Raw genomic sequence first — 19,547 nt, forward strand, 5'->3', positions numbered from 1 at the left:
TGTTCATTCTTACTGATTGTGGTCTGTTGGTCAGAAAATCGAGGATCCAGTTGCAGAGTGGAGAGCTAAGTCCTAGGTTTTGGAACTTTGATATGAGCTTGGCTGGGATTATGGTGTAGATTATGGTATCCAGTTGTGGAGAGTATTCCATCACACTCCTGACTTGCGCCTTGTAGATGTTGGACAGGTTTTGGCGAATCAGGAGGTGCGTTACTAGCCTTAGGATTCCTAGCCTTTGACCTACTCTGGTTACCACAGTATTAATGTGGCTCGTCCAGTTCATTTTCTGATCAATGGTGACCCCCAGGATCTTGTTAGTGGGGGATTCAGCGATGGTAATGCCTGATGTGTTATCTATGTTAGTCTAACATCAACTGCAACTGGATGCAGTACAACGAGAAACAGGCTTCCGACATAGGAGATGGTCCAACACTGATTTATTGAACCTGCTGATTGCTGTACATAATCTGCTGTGGGTTGACACTCTATTAACCTCACTGATAACCTCCTACTGGCTTGGCCAGACTAGCTCTCTATCACATGGTGATGATGTTCATTGGCCTGTGCACTGCGACTATCTCTCTAGCTGTGTCCTGTGAGAGAGAGAGAGCCTTAATGCCCTGTGGGTTTTATAGTGGTGGTGTCCTGTCTGGTGATTGGTTGTTCTGTGTCATGTGTGTTCATTGGTTATCCTGTGTGTCAATCACTGCCTGTCTGCATCTCATGATATATATGAGTGGATATTATGACAATGCCATTCAATGTCAAGGGGCAATGGTTAGATCCTCTCTTGTCAGAGATGGCCATTGCCTGACACTTTAAAAAAAATAAAATTAGAGTACTTAATTTTTTTTTCCAATTAAGGGGCAAATTAGTGTGGCCAATCCACCTACCCTGCACATCTTTGGGTTGTGGAGGTGAGACCCACGCAGACGCAGGGAGAATGTGCAAACTCCACACAGGCAGTGACCCAGGGCCGGTATTGAACTTGGGTCCTCGGCGCCATCATACTCGTGTGATGCGAATGTTACTTGCCACTGGTATATTTTATTGAGTTTAAATTCCACCATCTACTGTGGTGGGATTCGACGCCGGGTCCCCAGATTACTCGTCCAGCAACAATACCACTAGGCCACTGCTTCCAAGGGGATTGTTTACTCCAAGATTGTTTATCAAACCTGCCACATTACCAGATCAAAAACAGCCTCAACACTGGTTGCATCCACAACATATTGTTTGAGGAAACTGGCCTGAATACACTATAAATTCTTCCTCATGGTTACCTCTGCCAATTAAATTTTCCTAATCTACAAGAGGTAGGCAGTGGGAACACCACCACCGAACAGTTCCTCTCCAAGCCATGCACCATTCTGACTTGGAACTATGATGCCATTTATTCACTTTTGTTGGGCCAAAATATTCAAACTCCCCTCCTAATCGCACTGTCGGTGTACCAACAGTGGGCTGTAGCGAACAGTGAACAGGCGCCGGAATGTGGCGACTAGGGGCTTTTCACAGTAACTTCATTGAAGCCTACTCGTGACAATAAGCGATTTTCATTTCATTTTTATTCACCACCACTTACTCAGGGCCGTTTGGGATGAGCGATGAAAGAAAAAAAAAGGCTGGACAGACCAATAATGGTAGAAGGCTGGATCAGTCTCTACACAGTAATCAAAGCCAGCAGGGGTTTTGAATACAAGTTCCTGACTGAATGTTTTTTATCCTTTGTTTGAGAATGTTTTCTGAGTTCAGGCCTCGTATTATCCGGATTGGCTACGAAGATTTATTCCAACAAGGCAGGTTTAGAGGGGACATCGGCACTTAGGTTGAGGAAAGGCACCTAAACAGCCACTGGAAGAAACACACAACTTTCAGGGAGAAGTGCCAATCACTGGACCAATCAAGAGCCTCTCCGATCCCCAAAGGAAACCAAGCAAAGTATCAGCAGATTGTTCACTGCCCCAGTTAACTGGCAAAACTAATCCACAGAATTTCAAGTAGCTCCAGCTACATAGTCAGTAACTTTCATAACTTTAAACTAGCCCCAGCTAACTACCAAAGTATTCACATAACAAGAGATATTTTCCCAGTAACATGCCATTTTCCTATAAAGTACAATTAACCCATGCCGACCACCTGTCTCAGCATTTTCCTCAGGATCGATGTTTCTCTGGGAAAATAAATATTTCCTGGCTATTAACCGCAAACATTGTGGCGAGGATTTGATTTGCACGCTATACAAATGTAAATGTCGGCATAGTCCCAGAGGGCCATAGGCTGCTCTCCCCTATTGAGAGAGAACTGGCTGGTTAGGGTCACCACACCCAGGCGAGGGGCAAGGTTGAGAAGGCGAGGCCTTCATAAATAACCTCAGTTGGAATGGGAAGCTCTGCTGTTAGCATCGTGAACCAGCCATCCAGCCATTTGAGCTAACCCACTCCGACTCTTTGCAAGCTATATTGTTCTATCATCCTATATATTTCAAAATAGCCTAACCAACTAGCCTGGGCCCAATAGCTTCAAAAACTCAAATATCCTCAGAAAGCCCATTTCTCTACAAGTTGCCCTAATTCTCAAGGCCTAACCTGGTACAGTAAGAAGCAGCCAGTTGCTCGGAATGGGAATTGTTTGTAGTGCTGATGTTTGCTCTTTATCCACAGCTGGAGAACATCGGGAACTTTATTAAAGCAATCATAAAATATGGGGTGAAACTTCATGACAGCTTTGAAGCCAATGATTTATATGAAAACTGTAACCTGACCCAAGTTCAGACAACACTCATGGCCCTGGCTAGCATGGTGAGTGTTTCTGTTGTAACTATCACAATTTCAACTCATTATTTGATAGATTGTCAAACTCACTCAACACGAGAAAAAGTGAAGTTTTTATTCCACACAGGCAAAAACAAAAGGCTACTATACAAGATCAGACATCGGTGTGAAATATGCAGAAAAACAGCAACGCGTTTTTAATAGCGAAACACTGAAAGCAGGGCAGAATATCATTGGACTCCAGGTATGAACAGACTCAGCCACAGGAAGGGGCCACTGCTGGAGAACCTGCAGGGAAGGGCACTTCTCAAGTGAGGGGACACTTCACTCGCTTCACTTCACTTAAGGGCAGCACGGTAGCACAGAGGTTAGCACAGTGGTTAGCATTGTGCTTCACAGTGCCAGGGTCCCAGGTTCGATTCCCCGCTGGGTCACTGTGTGGAGTCTGCATGTTCTCCCCGTGTGTGCGTGGGTTTCCTCCGGGTGCTCAGGTTTCCTCCCACAGTCCAAAGATGTGCAGGTTAGGTGGATTGGACATGCTAAAATTGCCCCTTACTGTTCAAAGCTTAAATGGGGTTATTGGGTTATGGGGATAGGGTGGAAGTGAGGGCTTAAGTTGGTCGGTGCGGACTTGATGGGCCGAATGGCCTCCTGCACTGTATGTTCTATGTTCCACACTGGAGGGAGGGGCCATTGCACTGCACATTGGAATTTATTTGGAGGGAGAGACTTATGGAGGATAGGAAGGCAGTGAACTTAAAGGAAAGTTAGCTATCCTTCTCGTCCCAGGTGGGACATAAGACTGTTCCTCCATCCGACCCTGTTTGTGTTTCGCCCCATCTCTCCAGTTCGGTCACCACAGTCCTACGCCATGTTTTTCTTGCCTGTCTGTATACCAGTTTTGCAGCTGATGTCCATCTGAGGACAACCTTCAATAATCACTCTTGGGACACTCTTAGCCCATATCCAGCACTTCCTGATCTCAAGGGCAATGCTTTAGCAGCCAGTGTTCTTGTACAGGTACTCCTTAAAAAATATTTTTAGCCAGTAGATGTTACATATCTTATGTAGGCAACTATTATGAAAGGCGTTGACCTTGCCCATGTCGGTCTTCACTACCCACCAGCATCCAGATCCATACAGAAGGGTTTGGACTTCCTCTAGCTTTATTAAGCCGGGCCTTGATGTCCTTATTAGCATCAGTGTCATTTCTGATAAGGGTCCCGGGGTACGTGAAGTCCTCGCCATACTCTAGCACTTCTCCATCGATGGTAATTTGAGGTTCTACTGGCACGTTGACACCCTTAACTTGTGCTTTCTACTTGTTGATGTGCAGATTAGTCTGTTTTGCATACATGCTGAATTTGTCAGATTTGAGGGGCATAGACAGAGTGGATAGTCAGAGACTTTTTCCCAGGGTAGAGGGGTCAATTACTAGGGGGCATAGGTTTAGAGATGTACGAGGCAAGTTTTTTTTTTAAACACAGGGGGTAGTGGGTGCCTGGAACTCGCTGCCGGAGGTGGTGGAAGCAGGGACGATAGTGACGTTTAAGGGGCATTTTGACAAATACATGAATTGGATGGGAATAGAGGGATACGGACCCCGGAAGCGTAGAAGATTTTAGTTTAGACGGGCAGCATGGTCGGCGCAGGCTTGGAGGGCCGAAGGGCCTGTTCTTGTGCTGTACTTTACTTTGTTCTTTGTGAGTGTATCTTGAAGAAATGGCAGCAGGATTAACTGCAACGTTGAGGCCCTCCAATATGAAGATGGTCCACTGATTTCCCTTGAGACAGTGTGACGTTGTTTGACATATGACCCAGTCAATGGTGACGAGCAGAGAGGATGCAGCCCTGCCACACTTCACCTCCGGACCTCACTTCAAGCCAATCAGAAAATGTAATGCCGAGTATGATACTGCATTGAAAGTTCTCACAGAATGTTCCAATGCGACTGACAATTTTGGGCGGAATTCTGCAGAGGAAAGAGCTTTATAAATTGAAATCGATGTCAAAATCATCACGGATTTTAAGTTGCCAAGCTGACTGAGAAGAGTCACGGTATCTCTGAGTAACGTGCCATGCTCCACAGTGGGTGGGAGAGAAGAAGGATTTTAAATGAGAGACATGACAGAATTTGAAAAAGACGAGATGCTCAAAATGATTGCCAAGAGGGGACGGAGAGACTAAGATGGTGATAAGACTTTAGCTGTTTAATACAACTGAGTAGCTTACTAGGCCAATTCAGGGGGCACTTAATAGTCAAGCATAATCCCATGGTACACCAGACCAGATAAAGATGATATATTTCCTTCCTTAAAGGATGTTAATGAACCAGTTTTTTTTTACAACAATCTGGTAGTTTCATGATCACCATAACTGAGCAGTAGTAGAAGAATTAGGTGACCTTATTGTAACACAATGTTTGAGGGGCTTGACAAGCTGAGAGGATGTTTCCTCTTGTGGGCAAATATCAAACTGGGGACATAGTCTGAAAATAATGGGTCTTCCATTTAAGACAGAGGAGGAATTTATTCTCTCAATGCTCGTTTACTTTGGAATTCTGTAATCCAGAGAGAGCAGAGACTGGGTCAATTGAATATATTCAAGGCCGGCTTAGGCAGATATTTGCTCTCCAAGGGAATCAGGTAGCAAAGTAGAGTTAAGACCATAATCCAATTAGCCATGATCTAACTGAATGATGGAGTAGGCTCAAGGGGCAAAATGGCCGACTCCAGCTTATTTTTTTTAAATAAAGATTTTATTGAATTATCAAATATAAACAATATACAATATAGCCAAAAATATACACACAATATAACTTTCATAAACAACCTAATACTAACCTCCAGCACGGTAGCACAGTGGTTAGCACAGTTGCTTCACAGCTCCAGGGTCCCAGGTTCGATTCCCAGCTTGGGTCACTGTCTGTGCGGAGTCGCACATTCTCCTCGTGTTTCCTCCAGGTGCTCCAGTTTCCTCCCACAGTCCAAAGATGAGCAGGTTAGGTGGATTGGCCATGCTAAATTGCTCTTAGTATCCAAAAAGGTTAGGTGGGGTTACTGGGTTACGGGGATAAAGGGGATAGGGTGGAGGCATGGGGCTTAAGTAGGGTGCTCTTTTCAAGAGCCGGTGCAGACTCGATGGGCTGAATGGCCTCTTGCCCTGTAAGTTCTATGAAATCTATGAAACCTCCCCCTCCCCAAACCCTCTAATACGTCCAGATCCTTAAAGAAAGAAATGAATGGCCTGAATTTCTGCAAGAACCTCCCCACTGAGCCTCTGACGGTTTATTTGACTTTCTCCAGGTGCCAGACCGATATTAAGCCTTCCATCCAGGATGATGCCTTGGGTGGTGAGGAGGATTTTCTGTTGAGTAATTTTCACCTCCTGGCTTTTAAGGATGTGAAGGCAAGAACATCCGCCCCCACCCCTGAGTAGAAAGACAGGGAGTCCGAAACTCCAAATATTGCAACCAGCGGGCACGGTTATCAGACTGTCTGCAAAATCCTGGATATTGTGTCGAAAAAGGAGGCCCAGTATCCAGCAAGCCGAGGACTAAAGGGGGCCCAGTATCCAGCAAGCCGAGGACAAAAAGGGGCCCAGTATCCAGCAAGCCGAGGACAAAAAGGGGCCCAGTATCCAGCAAGCCGAGGACAAAAGGGGGCCCAGCATCCAGCAAGCCGAGGACAAAAGGGGGCCCAGTATCCAGCTAGCCGAGGACAAAAGGAGGCCCAGTATCCAGCAAGCCGAGGACAAAAGGCCCAGTATCCAGCAAGCCGAGGACAAAAGGCCCAGTATCCAGCAAGCCGAGGACTAAAGGCCCAGCATCCAGCAAGCCGAGGACAAAAGGGGGCCCAGTATCCAGCTAGCCGAGGACAAAAGGCCCAGTATCCAGCAAGCCGAGGACTAAAGGCCCAGCATCCAGCAAGCCGAGGACAAAAGGGGGCCCAGTATCCAGCTAGCCGAGGACAAAAGGAGGCCCAGTATCCAGCAAGCCGAGGACAAAAGGAGGCCCAGTATCCAGCTAGCCGAGGACAAAAGGAGGCCCAGTATCCAGCAAGCCGAGGACAAAAGGAGGCCCAGTATCCAGCTAGCCGAGGACAAAAGGGGGCCCAGTATCCAGCTAGCCGAGGACAAAAGGCCCAGTATCCAGCTAGCCGAGGACAAAAGGGGGCCCAGTATCCAGCTAGCCGAGGACAAAAGGCCCAGTATCCAGCAAGCCGAGGACAAAAGGGGGCCCAGTATCCAGCAAGCCGAGGACAAAAGGCCCAGTATCCAGCAAGCCGAGGACTAAAGGGGGCCCAGTATCCAGCAAGCCGAGGACAAAAGGCCCAGTATCCAGCAAGCCGAGGACAAAAGGGGGCCCAGTATCCAGCAAGCTGAGGACAAAAGGGGGCCCAGTATCCAGCTAGCCGAGGACAAAAGGGGGCCCAGCATCCAGCTAGCCGAGGACAAAAGGAGGCCCAGTATCCAGCTAGCCGAGGACAAAAGGCCCAGTATCCAGCAAGCCGAGGACAAAAGGGGGCCCAGCATCCAGCAAGCCGAGGACAAAAGGGGGCCCAGCATCCAGCTAGCCGAGGACAAAAGGAGGCCCAGTATCCAGCTAGCCGAGGACAAAAGGAGGCCCAGTATCCAGCAAGCCGAGGACAAAAGGAGGCCCAGTATCCAGCTAGCCGAGGACAAAAGGAGGCCCAGCATCCAGCAAGCCGAGGACAAAAGGGGGCCCAGCATCCAGCTAGCCGAGGACAAAAGGGGGCCCAGTATCCAGCAAGCCGAGGACAAAAGGGGGCCCAGTATCCAGCAAGCCGAGGACAAAAGGGGGCCCAGTATCCAGCTAGCCGAGGACAAAAGGGGGCCCAGCATCCAGCTAGCCGAGGACAAAAGGCCCAGCATCCAGCAAGCCGAGGACAAAAGGCCCAGCATCCAGCAAGCCGAGGACAAAAGGAGGCCCAGTATCCAGCAAGCCGAGGACAAAAGGCCCAGTATCCAGCAAGCCGAGGAGAAAAGGAGGCCCAGTATCCAGCAAGCCGAGGACAAAACCAAACTGCATGCAAAGTTTTGAGAAACACAAGTTTTAGTGAGAAGCTGAAGGAAATTAATATTAGCAAAGAAATGGTTTGGGGGAAATTAATGGGATTGAAGACGGACAAATCTCCAGGGCCTGACAATCTTTATCCCAGAGTACTTAAGGAAGTGGCCCTGGAAATAGTAGGTCCATTGATGGTCATTTCCAAAATTCTTTTGGACTCGGGAATGGTTCCTACAGATTGGAGGGCAGTGAATGTAACGCCACTATTCAAAAAGGGAAATAGAGAGAAAACAGGGAACTATAGACCAGTGTGCCTAATGTCGGGAATAGGGAAGTTGCTAGAGTCCATTAACAAGCAGTGGTGTAATCAGACAAAGACAGCATGGATTTACGAAAGGGAAATTCATGCTCGACAAACTTACTAGAATTCTTTGAAGATGTAACTAGTAGAGTTGACCAGGGAAACCCGGTGAATGTGATTTATTTAGACTTTCCGAAGGCTTTCGACCAGGTCTCACATGACTAGATTACTGTGTAAAGTTAAAGCGTCTGGGATTACGGGTGTGTCTTGAGTTGGATAAAAAGCTGGTCAGCAGACAGGAAACAAAAAGTTGGAATAAATGGGCATTTTTCCGATTGACAGACAGTGACTAGTGGGGTACCGCAGGGATCTGTGCTCAGATCCCAACTGTTCACATTAGATATTAATGATTTGGACGATGGAACTAAATATATTATCTCCACATTTGCAGATGATACAAAGTTGGGTGGGAGGGTGAGCTGTGAGGAGGATGCAGAGATGCTTCATCGGGATTTGGACAGGCTGAGTGAGTAGGTACATGCACGGCAGATGCAGTATAATGTGGATAAATGTGAGGTTATCCCCTTCGTTCGCAAAAATAGGGAAGCAGATTATTATTTAAACAAGTGTAAATTGAGAGAGGTGGATACTCAGCGAGACCTTGGTGTCCTCGTGCATCAGTCGCTGAAAGTAAACACGCAGGTACAGCAGGCTTGTCCCAGGCTTGCTGGATACTGGGCCTCCTTTTTCGACACAATATCCAGGATTTTGCAGACAGTCTGATAACCGTGCCCGCTGGTTGCAATATTTGGAGTTTCGGACTCCCTGTCTTTCTACTCAGGGGTGGGGGCGGATGTTCTTGCCTTCACATCCTTAAAAGCCAGGAGGTGAAAATTACTCAACAGAAAATCCTCCTCACCACCCAAGGCATCATCCTGGATGGAAGGCTTAATATCGGTCTGGCACCTGGAGAAAGTCAAATAAACCGTCAGAGGCTCAGTGGGGAGGTTCTTGCAGAAATTCAGGCCATTCATTTCTTTCTTTAAGGATCTGGGCGTGTTAGAAGGTTTGGGGAGGGGGAGGTTTCATAGATTTCATAGAACTTACAGTGCAGGAGGCCATTCAGCCCAACGAGTCTGCACCGGCTCTTGAAAAGAGCACCCTACTTAAGCCCCATGCCTCCACCCTATCCCCTTTATCCCCGTAACCCAGTAACCCCACCTAACCTTTTTGGACACTAAGAGCAACTTAGCATGGCCAATCCTCCTAACCTGCTCATCTTTGGACTGTGGGAGGAAACCGGAGCACCCGGAGGAAACCCACGCAGACACGGGGAGAACGTACAGACTCCGCACAGACAGTGACCCAAATGGTATGTTACTCTTCATAGTGAGATGATTTGAGTATAGGAATATATTCAATTCTTGCGCCAAATAGAAATAAACAACTTTTGGAGTTCACCTATTTGTTCCTTGAATGCTGAATGTTTTACTGCAATTGTATAGGACTTTGGTGCGGCCACACCTGGAGAATTATGTGCAATTTTGGTGCCCTTATCTGAGAAAGGGTGTTCTTGCTATGGTTAGATAAACGGAAACCAGTAGATTTAATATGCTTGGTTTTCCAAAACGCGTTCGATAAGGTACTTAATAAGTTAATATCCCAGGCCCTGGAGGCTTAGCCGTCTTCAATCCCATTCATTTCCCTACAACTATTTATCTACTAAACTAATTTCCTTCAGCTCCTCACTAAAACTTGCATTTCTCAGAACCTCCGGTACATTATTCATGTCTTCCTTTGTGAAGACAGAGCAAAGCACAAATTTAGTTCCTCAGCCATTTCTTTGTTCCCCGTTACAAATTCCCCCGCTTCTGACTGTAAGGAGCCTATGTTCATTTTTATCAATTCTTTTCTCTTTACAAACCTATCTCAAAGCATTTACTGTCAGATTTATGTTCCCCGCTGTTTCCCCTTCTTAATCAATCCCTTGGTCTGCCTTTGCTAAATTTTAAACTGTTCCCAATCCTCAGGTCTATTGCTTTTTCTTGCTATTTGTATGCCTCTTCTTTGAATCTAATGCTATCTCTAATTTCCCTTGTAAGCCATGGTTTGGCAACAGTTCCCTTTCTATTCTTGTGCCAAATAGGAATAAACAACTTTTGGAGTTCACCTATTTGTTCCTTGAATGCTGCCATTGCCTGTCCGCTGTCCTTCCTTTCAGTAATGTTTCCCAGTCCGTCATAGCCAGCTCATACCTCATACCATCATAGTTACCTTTATTGAGATTCAGGACCTTGGTCTCAGAATCAACAACCTCACTATCCACCATCATAAAGAATTCTACTATATTATGGTCACACATCTCCAAGGGTTCTCTCACAACTAGATTGCCAACTAATCCTCTCATTGCACAACACCCAGTCCAGGATGGCCTGTTCCCTTGTTGGTTCCTCAACATACTGGTCCAGAAAACCATCCCGTATACACTCCAGACATTCCTCCTCTATTGTACTGTGACTAATTTGACTCACCCAATCTATATGCAGATTGAAGCCACCCATAATCACAGATGTTCCTTTAACACATGCATCTCTAATTTCCTGTCTAATGCTGTTCCCAATGTGATGGAATTTGGAAAAGAGAGTATGTAATGAATGGCACAGCAGGTGAATAGGGTGGTTAAGAAGGCAGATGGGACACTTGCCTTTTTCAGTTATGGCATAGAATTTGGTTATGTTGGAGCTGTACATGACTGTGGTTAGGCCACAGCTGGAGTACTGTGTGCAGTTCTGGTCACCTCACAATAGGAAGGAGGTGATTGCACTGGAGGGGGGGGGGGGGGGCAGAGGAGATTCACCAGGATGTTGCCTGGGATGGAGCATCTGAGCTATAAGGAGAGACTGGATAGGCTGGGGTTGTTTTCTTTAGGGCAGAGAAGGCCTAATGTTATCAGAAGTGGGCCATGCAGAGAGAGAGGGGTTGTAATTGGATGCAAAGTTGATTAATTTTTCCCGTCAAAACATCAAGTGGCACCGATACGATTACTGATTAACCGGAAAGAGTTGTTGGAGTGGGTCTGAGTAGGAGTGGAATGAGGAATGTTTCACATACCGCACAAAATGACAGACATAGCTAGGACCCATGTGGGCACCGATAGCCAAACCCTTTATTTGGAGAAAGTGAAACAAGATAAGGAGAAATTGTTCAATAAAGTACAAGTTTGCTAGGTGGAGGGTGGTGGTGGATGGGACTGTTCAAGAAAGAAGTTGAGAGCCATCAGACTCTCTCAGTGTGGGATGTAGGTGCAGAGAGATTGAATAGCACAGGGTTGCACGGTAGCATAGTGGATAGCACTGTGGCTTCACAGCGCCAGGTTCGATTCCCTGCTAGGTCACTGTCTGCGCGGAGTCTGCACGTTCTCCCCGTGTCTGCATGGGTTTCCTCCGGGTGCTCCAGTTTCCTCCCACAGTCCAAAGACGTGCAGGTTAGGTGCATTGGCCATGCTAAATTGCCCTTAGTGACTAAAAAGGTTACTGGGTTATTAGGTTACGGGGATAGGGTGGAAGTGAGGGCTTAAGTGGGTCGGTGCAGACTCGATGGGCTGAATGGCCTCCTTCTGCACTGTATATTCTATGTACTATGATAACTGTAGTGAAGTGCAGACTGTTAGGAAACTGGAAATGACATAGGGCCTCAGGAAAAATAACAAATGTAGGTGGAAAGAGACTGGACATGGGGGGAGAAACATTGGTCTACCAGCACAGTCCTGTTGTAGAATTTAAGGGGGAGGTAGCAGTGGGGTTGGGGAAACTATGAGGTAGGAGGCCATGGATCAAAGATCTCCAGAGGAGATGAGGTCAGTGACAGTCCTGGAAACAATGTTTGGTGATGGGGTCATGGTTCTGGGGAAGTAGGAAGATGTGTTCAGGAGTTGGTGCTCAGCTTCTGCAAGGTGGACTTGGTACACCAGACAACAACAGCACCACCCTTATCGTCAGATTTAATAACATAGTCATGGTTGGACCTGAGAGAACAGGGTGCAGCAAATTTAGAGGAAGACAGGTTACAGTGGGTGAGAGAAGCAGAGAAATTAAGACAGCCAATGTCACAGTTCTCAATGAAAAGAGCAAGAGCAGGTAAGAGGGAGGGTTCCAGGTAGGAGAATAAAAGGGTCCATTGAGCGGGTGGAAGGCTCCTACCCGAAGACGTGAGCGCAGAGATGTAGGCAATGGAAGAAGAGTTCAACATGGTGCCGAGCCTGAAATCCAGCGAGGTGAGGTCATTTTTACAGCTGATCAGAGGAGAGGGAAGTAGCAAAGGCAGCTTAAAGTATGGACTCAATCTTTAAAACCGAGGCTGCTATCAACTTCTCTTCATGGAACAGAGAGATGGTGCTCCGAGTCATAGAGTTTTACAGCACAGAAAGAGGCTCTTTGGCCCATCATGTCTGCACGGGCCATTAAGCAGCTAACTACTCTGATCCTATTTTCCAGCACTGGACCTGTAGCCTTGTGTGCTATGGCATTTCAAGTGCACATCTAAATGCTTCTTAAATGTTGTGAGGGTTCCCGTCTCTACCACCCTTTCAGATGGTGAGTTCCAGATTCCCACCACCCTCTGGGTCAAAATGCTTTTCGTCAAATCCCCTCAATCTCAAGCTCCTTACCGTAAGTCTATGCCCCCTGGTTATTGACCCCGCTACTAAGGGGAAAGGTTTCTCATCTGTGTCCCTCATAATTTTGTACACCTGGGTCAGTCCCTCTTCAGCGTTCTCTGCTCCAAGGAAAACAACCCCAGCCTATCCAGTCTCTCTTGATAGCCCAGACAACATTCTGGTAAATCTCCTCTGCACCCTCTCCAGTGCAATCACTTCCTGTCTATAGTGTGGTGATCAGAACTGCACACAGTACTCCACTGGGGCCTAATAAGCATTTTATCTGGCTCCCTACTCTTATATTCGATGCCGCAGCTAATAAAGGCAAGTATCCCATAGGCCTTCTGAACCCCTCATCTACCTGTCCTGCTGCCTTCAGGGATCTGACATGCACCCAGCGTCCCTCTGGTTCCCTGGCGTCCTGCTGTCCATTGTGTATCCCTTTGCCTTGTTGGTCCTCCCAAAATGCATCACTTCACACTTTTCAGGGTTAAATTCAGTTTAATAATAATATTATAATAATAATCTTGTGTCACAAGTAGGCTTACATTAACACTGCAATTAAGTTACTGTGAAAACCCCCCAGTCGCCACATTCCGGCGCCTGTTCGGATACGCAGAGGGAAAATTCAGAATGTCCAATTCATCTAATAGCACGTCTTTCGGGACTTGTGGGAGGAAACCGGAGCACCCGGAGGAAACCCACGCAGACACAGGGAGAACATGCAGACTCCACACAGACAGTGACCCAGCGGGGAATTGAACCTGGGACCCTGGCACTGTGAAGCCACAGTGCTAACCACTATTCCACCGTTTGCCACTGTTCTGCCCATCTGACCAGCCCATCTATATCATCCTGTAATCCAAGGCTTTCCTGCTTGCTATTTACCACACCAGCAATTTTTGTGTCTGCAAACTTGCTGACCATACCACGATCTCATCTATATCATTAATGTGCACTACAAACAACAAGGGACCCAGCATCGAACCCTGTGGTACACCACTGGGCACAGGCTTCCAGTCACAAAAACAATCTTTGGCCAACACTCTCTGCCTCCTGTCACTAAGCCAATTTTGGATCCAATTTGCAAATTGCCCTGGATCCCACGGGCTCTTACCTCCTTGATCAGTCCCCCATGCGAGACCTCGTCAAAAGCCTTACTGAAATCCATGCAGACTACATCAACTGCACTGCCCCCATCTACACACCCAATCACCTCTTTGAAAACTTCAATCAGTTTAACAGTTAGAAATACACTAGATATAATTTTTTTTAATGTATTATCCAAGTTAACACATTTGGTCATTTTTCCTGCTTTTTTTGCTATTTTACCTCTTCCTCATTCCTGCTCCCTGCCCATTCAGTCTGACACAAATTGAACATGTCAATCGATCAGTATTGATCGCTTCACTGGCCAGCGACACAAGGTTCCAGCAGTCAGACTGCCTGGTCTGCTTGGCTTTTCCTGCTGGTATTAGGTCTTAACATTTGATTCATTTCCTTGGCTCGCCTTTTGGATCAAGTGAGTAGAGGAAGAGGGGTGAAAAGGAAAGAACTCTAACTATTGCTAAATGACTGACTTCCAGTTCCATGAACCCTTTTGCAGCACGTTCAGTTTGGTTGTGTTTTGGTTGCTGTCAACTACTGATACTTGTATTTTATTTATTGTTGGAAACATCTACTCCGAATTCTACTTTGCTCATGTTCTTAACAGTGCAGCTTCTACATTGTATCAGATCAAGCCAGTGTTGCTTTGACCGGAACTAGAGAACTCCTACCCTTTTTCCCTCTGCGGAGTCCTCCTCTTTCTTCTCCCACCCTAGATTCCACAGGCTCCAATATCCATATTCAGGGATTCAAGGACTGTGAATTGGACACATGCCCAGACAAGAAAGTGACCTGGTAAGAATTATCTTCCACCTGGCCAAGAAGCTTGTCTCTGGGCTTATTTTTGCTCAGCTACTATGGTGAATGTCTTGATACCTTCTTGTGGCTCCCTAAAGGCTATGGAACTCCTGCTAAGAAACCCTGACTAGACCAAGTTACATTAAAACTTAAACAACTGAATGGCAGATCAAACACAGCAGCTGAATCTTACGGTGTAGTCTAGTGCCGCACAACAGTCTTGATGTCCAGAGTAGTTCAGGAATTTAAAAGCCAAATTTGGGTTCAGTGATGAGAACAAAGAGCAGGTACGGGTGGAGGATTGGGCAGTGGCACAGTTAACTGTAATGTAGCAGTTAGGACTAACATTTACCCACTAATGCAGGCATGCAGCCAGGAAAACTTAGTATGAAAAGAAGAGATTTGAAAAGAAAGCACAAAGGATGGCCCATGGGTAGAATTCCACAGCAAAGAATCCTAGGGTTCTGCTAACCCAAGGGGGCATCTTGGGGTTTTGGAGGGGGGGGGGGGGGGGGGGGAGAGAGAGTGGAGGGAGGGGGGGGGAAGAGAGTGGAGGGAGGGGGGGGGGGAGTGGGGGGGGGGGGGGAGTGGAGGGAGGGGGGGAGTGGAGGATGGGGGGGGAGAGAGAGTGGAGGGGGGGTTGGGAGTGGAAGGGGGGGGAGTGGAGGATGGGGGGGGGGAGTGGAGGGGGGGAAGGGAGTGGAGGGGGGGAAGGGAGTGGAGGGAGGGTACTATTGCATATCTTGATGGGAAGAGCATTGCACTGTACACTGGAGGAAGGAGCACTGCACTGTGCACACCATGTGAATGAGGAACAGCACTGTACAACAGAGGGAAGAGCGTTGCAGTACCCACACAATTCTTTGAAGGGAGTGCAAAATCAGCCAGCTGATCAGGGCTAATTTGGAAATTTTTACAGCCTGAACTTATCCTTAACATTAACAAAAGAGCAGCCTCCTCAGTCCAGTTGAAGGGAGCGTCCATTTGCAGAGTGAAGAGGTTAGTTCCATTTCCTGAGAAGCTTCACCTCAAGACAGAAGAGCTTTTGTTTTCTCTTTTGCATCCAGATTTGTCTGTTTTTCCTTTCTCCAGATGGGAACCAATAAGTTTGCCAGCCAGCAGGGGATGACAGCCTATGGTACCAGAAGACATTTATATGACCCCAAAACTGGAATGGAGAAGCCTCTTGACCAGACTACCATTAGCCTCCAAATGGGAACCAACAAAGGGGCTACACAGGTATGGGGCAGAATGTGAAGGCGCAGTCACAGGTATGGGGCAGAATGTGAACACAGGTATGGGGCAGAATGTGAACACAGGTATGGGGCAGAATGTGAAGGGGCAGACACAGGTATGGGGCAGAATGTGAAGGGGCAGACACAGGTATGGGGCAGAATGTGAAGGGGCAGACAAAGGTATGGGGCAGAATGTGAAGGCACGGACACAGGTATGGGGCAGAATGTGAAGGCCCGGACACAGGTATGGGGCAGAATGTGAAGGCACGGACACAGGTATGGGGCAGAATGTGAACACAGGTATGGGGCAGAATGTGAAGGGGCAGACACAGGTATGGGGCAGAATGTGAAGGGGCAGACAAAGGTATGGGGCAGAATGTGAAGGCACGGACACAGGTATGGGGCAGAATGTGAAGGCCCGGACACAGGTATGGGGCAGAATGTGAAGGCCCGGACACAGGTATGGGGCAGAATGTGAAGGCACGGACACAGGTATGGGGCAGAATGTGAAGGCCCGGACACAGGTATGGGGCAGAATGTGAAGGCACGGACACAGGTATGGGGCAGAATGTGAAGGCACGGACACAGGTATGGGGCAGAATGTGAACACAGGTATGGGGCAGAATGTGAAGGCCCGGACACAGGTATGGGGCAGAATGTGAAGGCACAGTCACAGGTATGGGGCAGAATGTGAACACAGGTATGGGGCAGAATGTGAAGGCGCAGTCACAGGTATGGGGCAGAATGTGAAGGGGCAGACACAGGTATGGGGCAGAATGTGAAGGCCCAGACACAGGTATGGGGCAGAATGTGAAGGGGCAGACACAGGTATGGGGCAGAATGTGAACACAGGTATGGGGCAGAATGTGAAGGGGCAGACACAGGTATGGGGCAGAATGTGAAGGCCCGGACACAGGTATGGGGCAGAATGTGAAGGAGCAGACACAGGTATGGGGCAGAATGTGAAGGCCCGGACACAGGTATGGGGCAGAATGTGAAGGAGCAGACACAGGTATGGGGCAGAATGTGAAGGGGCAGACACAGGTATGGGGCAGAATGTGAAGGCCCGGACACAGGTATGGGGCAGAATGTGAAGGGGCAGACACAGGTATGGGGCAGAATGTGAACACAGGTATGGGGCAGAATGTGAAGGCACAGTCACAGGTATGGGGCAGAATGTGAAGGCCCGGACACAGGTATGGGGCAGAATGTGGACACAGGTATGGGGCAGAATGTGAAGGGGCAGACACAGGTATGGGGCAGAATGTGAAGGCCCGGACACAGGTATGGGGCAGAATGTGAAGGGGCAGACACAGGTATGGGGCAGAATGTGAAGGCCCGGACACAGGTATGGGGCAGAATGTGAAGGCCCGGACACAGGTATGGGGCAGAATGTGAAGGCGCGGACACAGGTATGGGGCAGAATGTGAACACAGGTATGGGGCAGAATGTGAAGGCCCGGACACAGGTATGGGGCAGAATGTGAACACAGGTATGGGGCAGAATGTGAAGGCGCAGACACAGGTATGGGGCAGAATGTGAACACAGGTATGGGGCAGAATGTGAAGGCCCGGACACAGGTATGGGGCAGAATGTGAAGGCACAGACACAGGTATGGGGCAGAATGTGAAGGCGCGGACACAGGTATGGGGCAGAATGTGAAGGGGCAGACACAGGTATGGGGCAGAATGTGAAGGCCCGGACACAGGTATGGGGCAGAATGTGAAGGCGCAGTCACAGGTATGGGGCAGAATGTGAAGGCCCGGACACAGGTATGGGGCAGAATGTGAAGGGGCAGACACAGGTATGGGGCAGAATGTGAAGGCGCGGACACAGGTATGGGGCAGAATGTGAAGGCGCGGACACAGGTATGGGGCAGAATGTGAAGGGGCAGACACAGGTATGGGGCAGAATGTGAAGGCCCGGACACAGGTATGGGGCAGAATGTGAAGGCACAGACACAGGTATGGGGCAGAATGTGAAGGCCCGGACACAGGTATGGGGCAGAATGTGAAGGGGCAGACACAGGTATGGGGCAGAATGTGAAGGCCCGGACACAGGTATGGGGCAGAATGTGAAGGCACGGACACAGGTATGGGGCAGAATGTGAAGGCGCGGACACAGGTATGGGGCAGAATGTGAACACACGTATGGGGCAGAATGTGAAGGCCCGGACACAGGTATGGGGCAGAATGTGAACACAGGTATGGGGCAGAATGTGAAGGCGCAGACACAGGTATGGGGCAGAATGTGAAGGCGCAGACAGGTATGGGGCAGAATGTGAAGGGGCAGACACAGGTATGGGGCAGAATGTGAAGGGGCAGACACAGGTATGGGGCAGAATGTGAAGGGGCAGACACAGGAGGAATTAGGTAGACACATTTCGAAATGCTGAGTCTCACATAAAAACGGCACTGTACGAGAATACAATCAGAGCAAATTTCATTGCTGTTCAATGGAAGTGTTAACTCTTTCAGTGTGAGAGAATGAAGTGAATATTACAAGAGAGACTTATGGGAGAAGATGATCAGATGGGTGGCAGTGTAGACAGTATGGGCAGAAGGTAAAGTTGAGGGGGGGGCGAGGGATGGAGGGGGGGCCGTGAGGGATGGAGGGGGGGCCGTGAGGGATGGAGGGGGGGCCGTGAGGGATGGAGGGGGGGCCGTGAGGGATGGAGGGGTGGGTGAGGGATGGAAGGGGTGGGTGAGGGATGGAAGGGGTGGGTGAGGGATGGAAGGGGAGGGGGAATGGGGAGGGATGGAGGGGAGGGGGAATGGTGAGGGATGGAAGGGAGGGGAATGGTGAGGGATGGAAGGGAGGGTGGAATGGGGAGGGATGGAGGGGAGGGGAATGGTGAGGGATGGAGGGGAGGGGGGGACGGGGTGGAGGGACAGGGTTTGGGGGATGGCAGGGCACACTGATCACTCTCTAACTAATCATGTTGCTGCTTCCAGGCTGGAATGACGGCTCCCGGGACACGGAGACTCATCTTCGATAACAAACTTGGAACTGAAAAATGTGACTCCACCATTGTGTCACTGCAGATGGGAACAAACCAAGGGGCTTCACAGAAAGGAATGACTGTGTATGGATTGAGCCGGCAAGTATTTGACCCAAAGTACTGCTCCACTTCCAACTCCCCCATTAACAACGGGAACCAGCTCACCAGCGGCTCTGAATGCAGTGAGAGTGACTACCGAGCAGAGTACAATCAGCAAACAGATCCCAATCGCCACTTGCAAATGTTTCAGTTGGAGTGAGAAGACAGTGGCATTGCCCAACAAACTGGCTTGCACGTGTGTGCATCGCAGCCATACACATCTCTCGACTGCCCTATGCTGAATACACAGACTTATCCCAGTAGATGTCCTCCACACAGCTACACAGAATGCTTCACTGCCAGTGCACACTATGGCTGAAACTCCTGTTTGGCTCTGCAAGTTGAATGAAATGTGGACACAGGAATCGTTTCTTCAAACCAGCTTTGGGGTGGTCAATTAACACCAAAAGCAGTCAAATAAGCCAGGTTAATGTAATAATTGGCAAAAACCCCTGAATGTATCCCTCCAGATCTAGTTTGAAACCTCACTCCCCAATTCACTCTCCCTGTCCAGAACTATGAAAAACATTAAAATACAAATTACAAGAA

General features: G+C 48.4%; 1 protein-coding gene across 3 annotated transcripts in view; it reads left to right on the plus strand.

Moving 5' to 3' along the window:
- The window catches only part of LOC119957158 (calponin-1-like), a 102,939-nt gene extending 83,392 nt beyond the window's left edge, over positions 1-19,547 (plus strand). For all 3 annotated transcript variants that reach the window (XM_038784936.1, XM_038784938.1, XM_038784937.1), the window contains 4 exons: positions 2,664-2,801; positions 2,902-3,018; positions 15,756-15,902; positions 18,853-19,547. In XM_038784936.1, coding sequence (XP_038640864.1) covers positions 2,664-2,801; positions 2,902-3,018; positions 15,756-15,902; positions 18,853-19,158 — 708 coding nt within the window. In that variant the 3' untranslated portion in view covers positions 19,159-19,547. The remainder of the gene's footprint in view (positions 1-2,663; positions 2,802-2,901; positions 3,019-15,755; positions 15,903-18,852) is intronic.

Source organism: Scyliorhinus canicula, chromosome 25 (assembly GCF_902713615.1).
Source record: "Scyliorhinus canicula chromosome 25, sScyCan1.1, whole genome shotgun sequence".
Classification (NCBI taxonomy): Eukaryota; Metazoa; Chordata; class Chondrichthyes; order Carcharhiniformes; family Scyliorhinidae; genus Scyliorhinus; species Scyliorhinus canicula.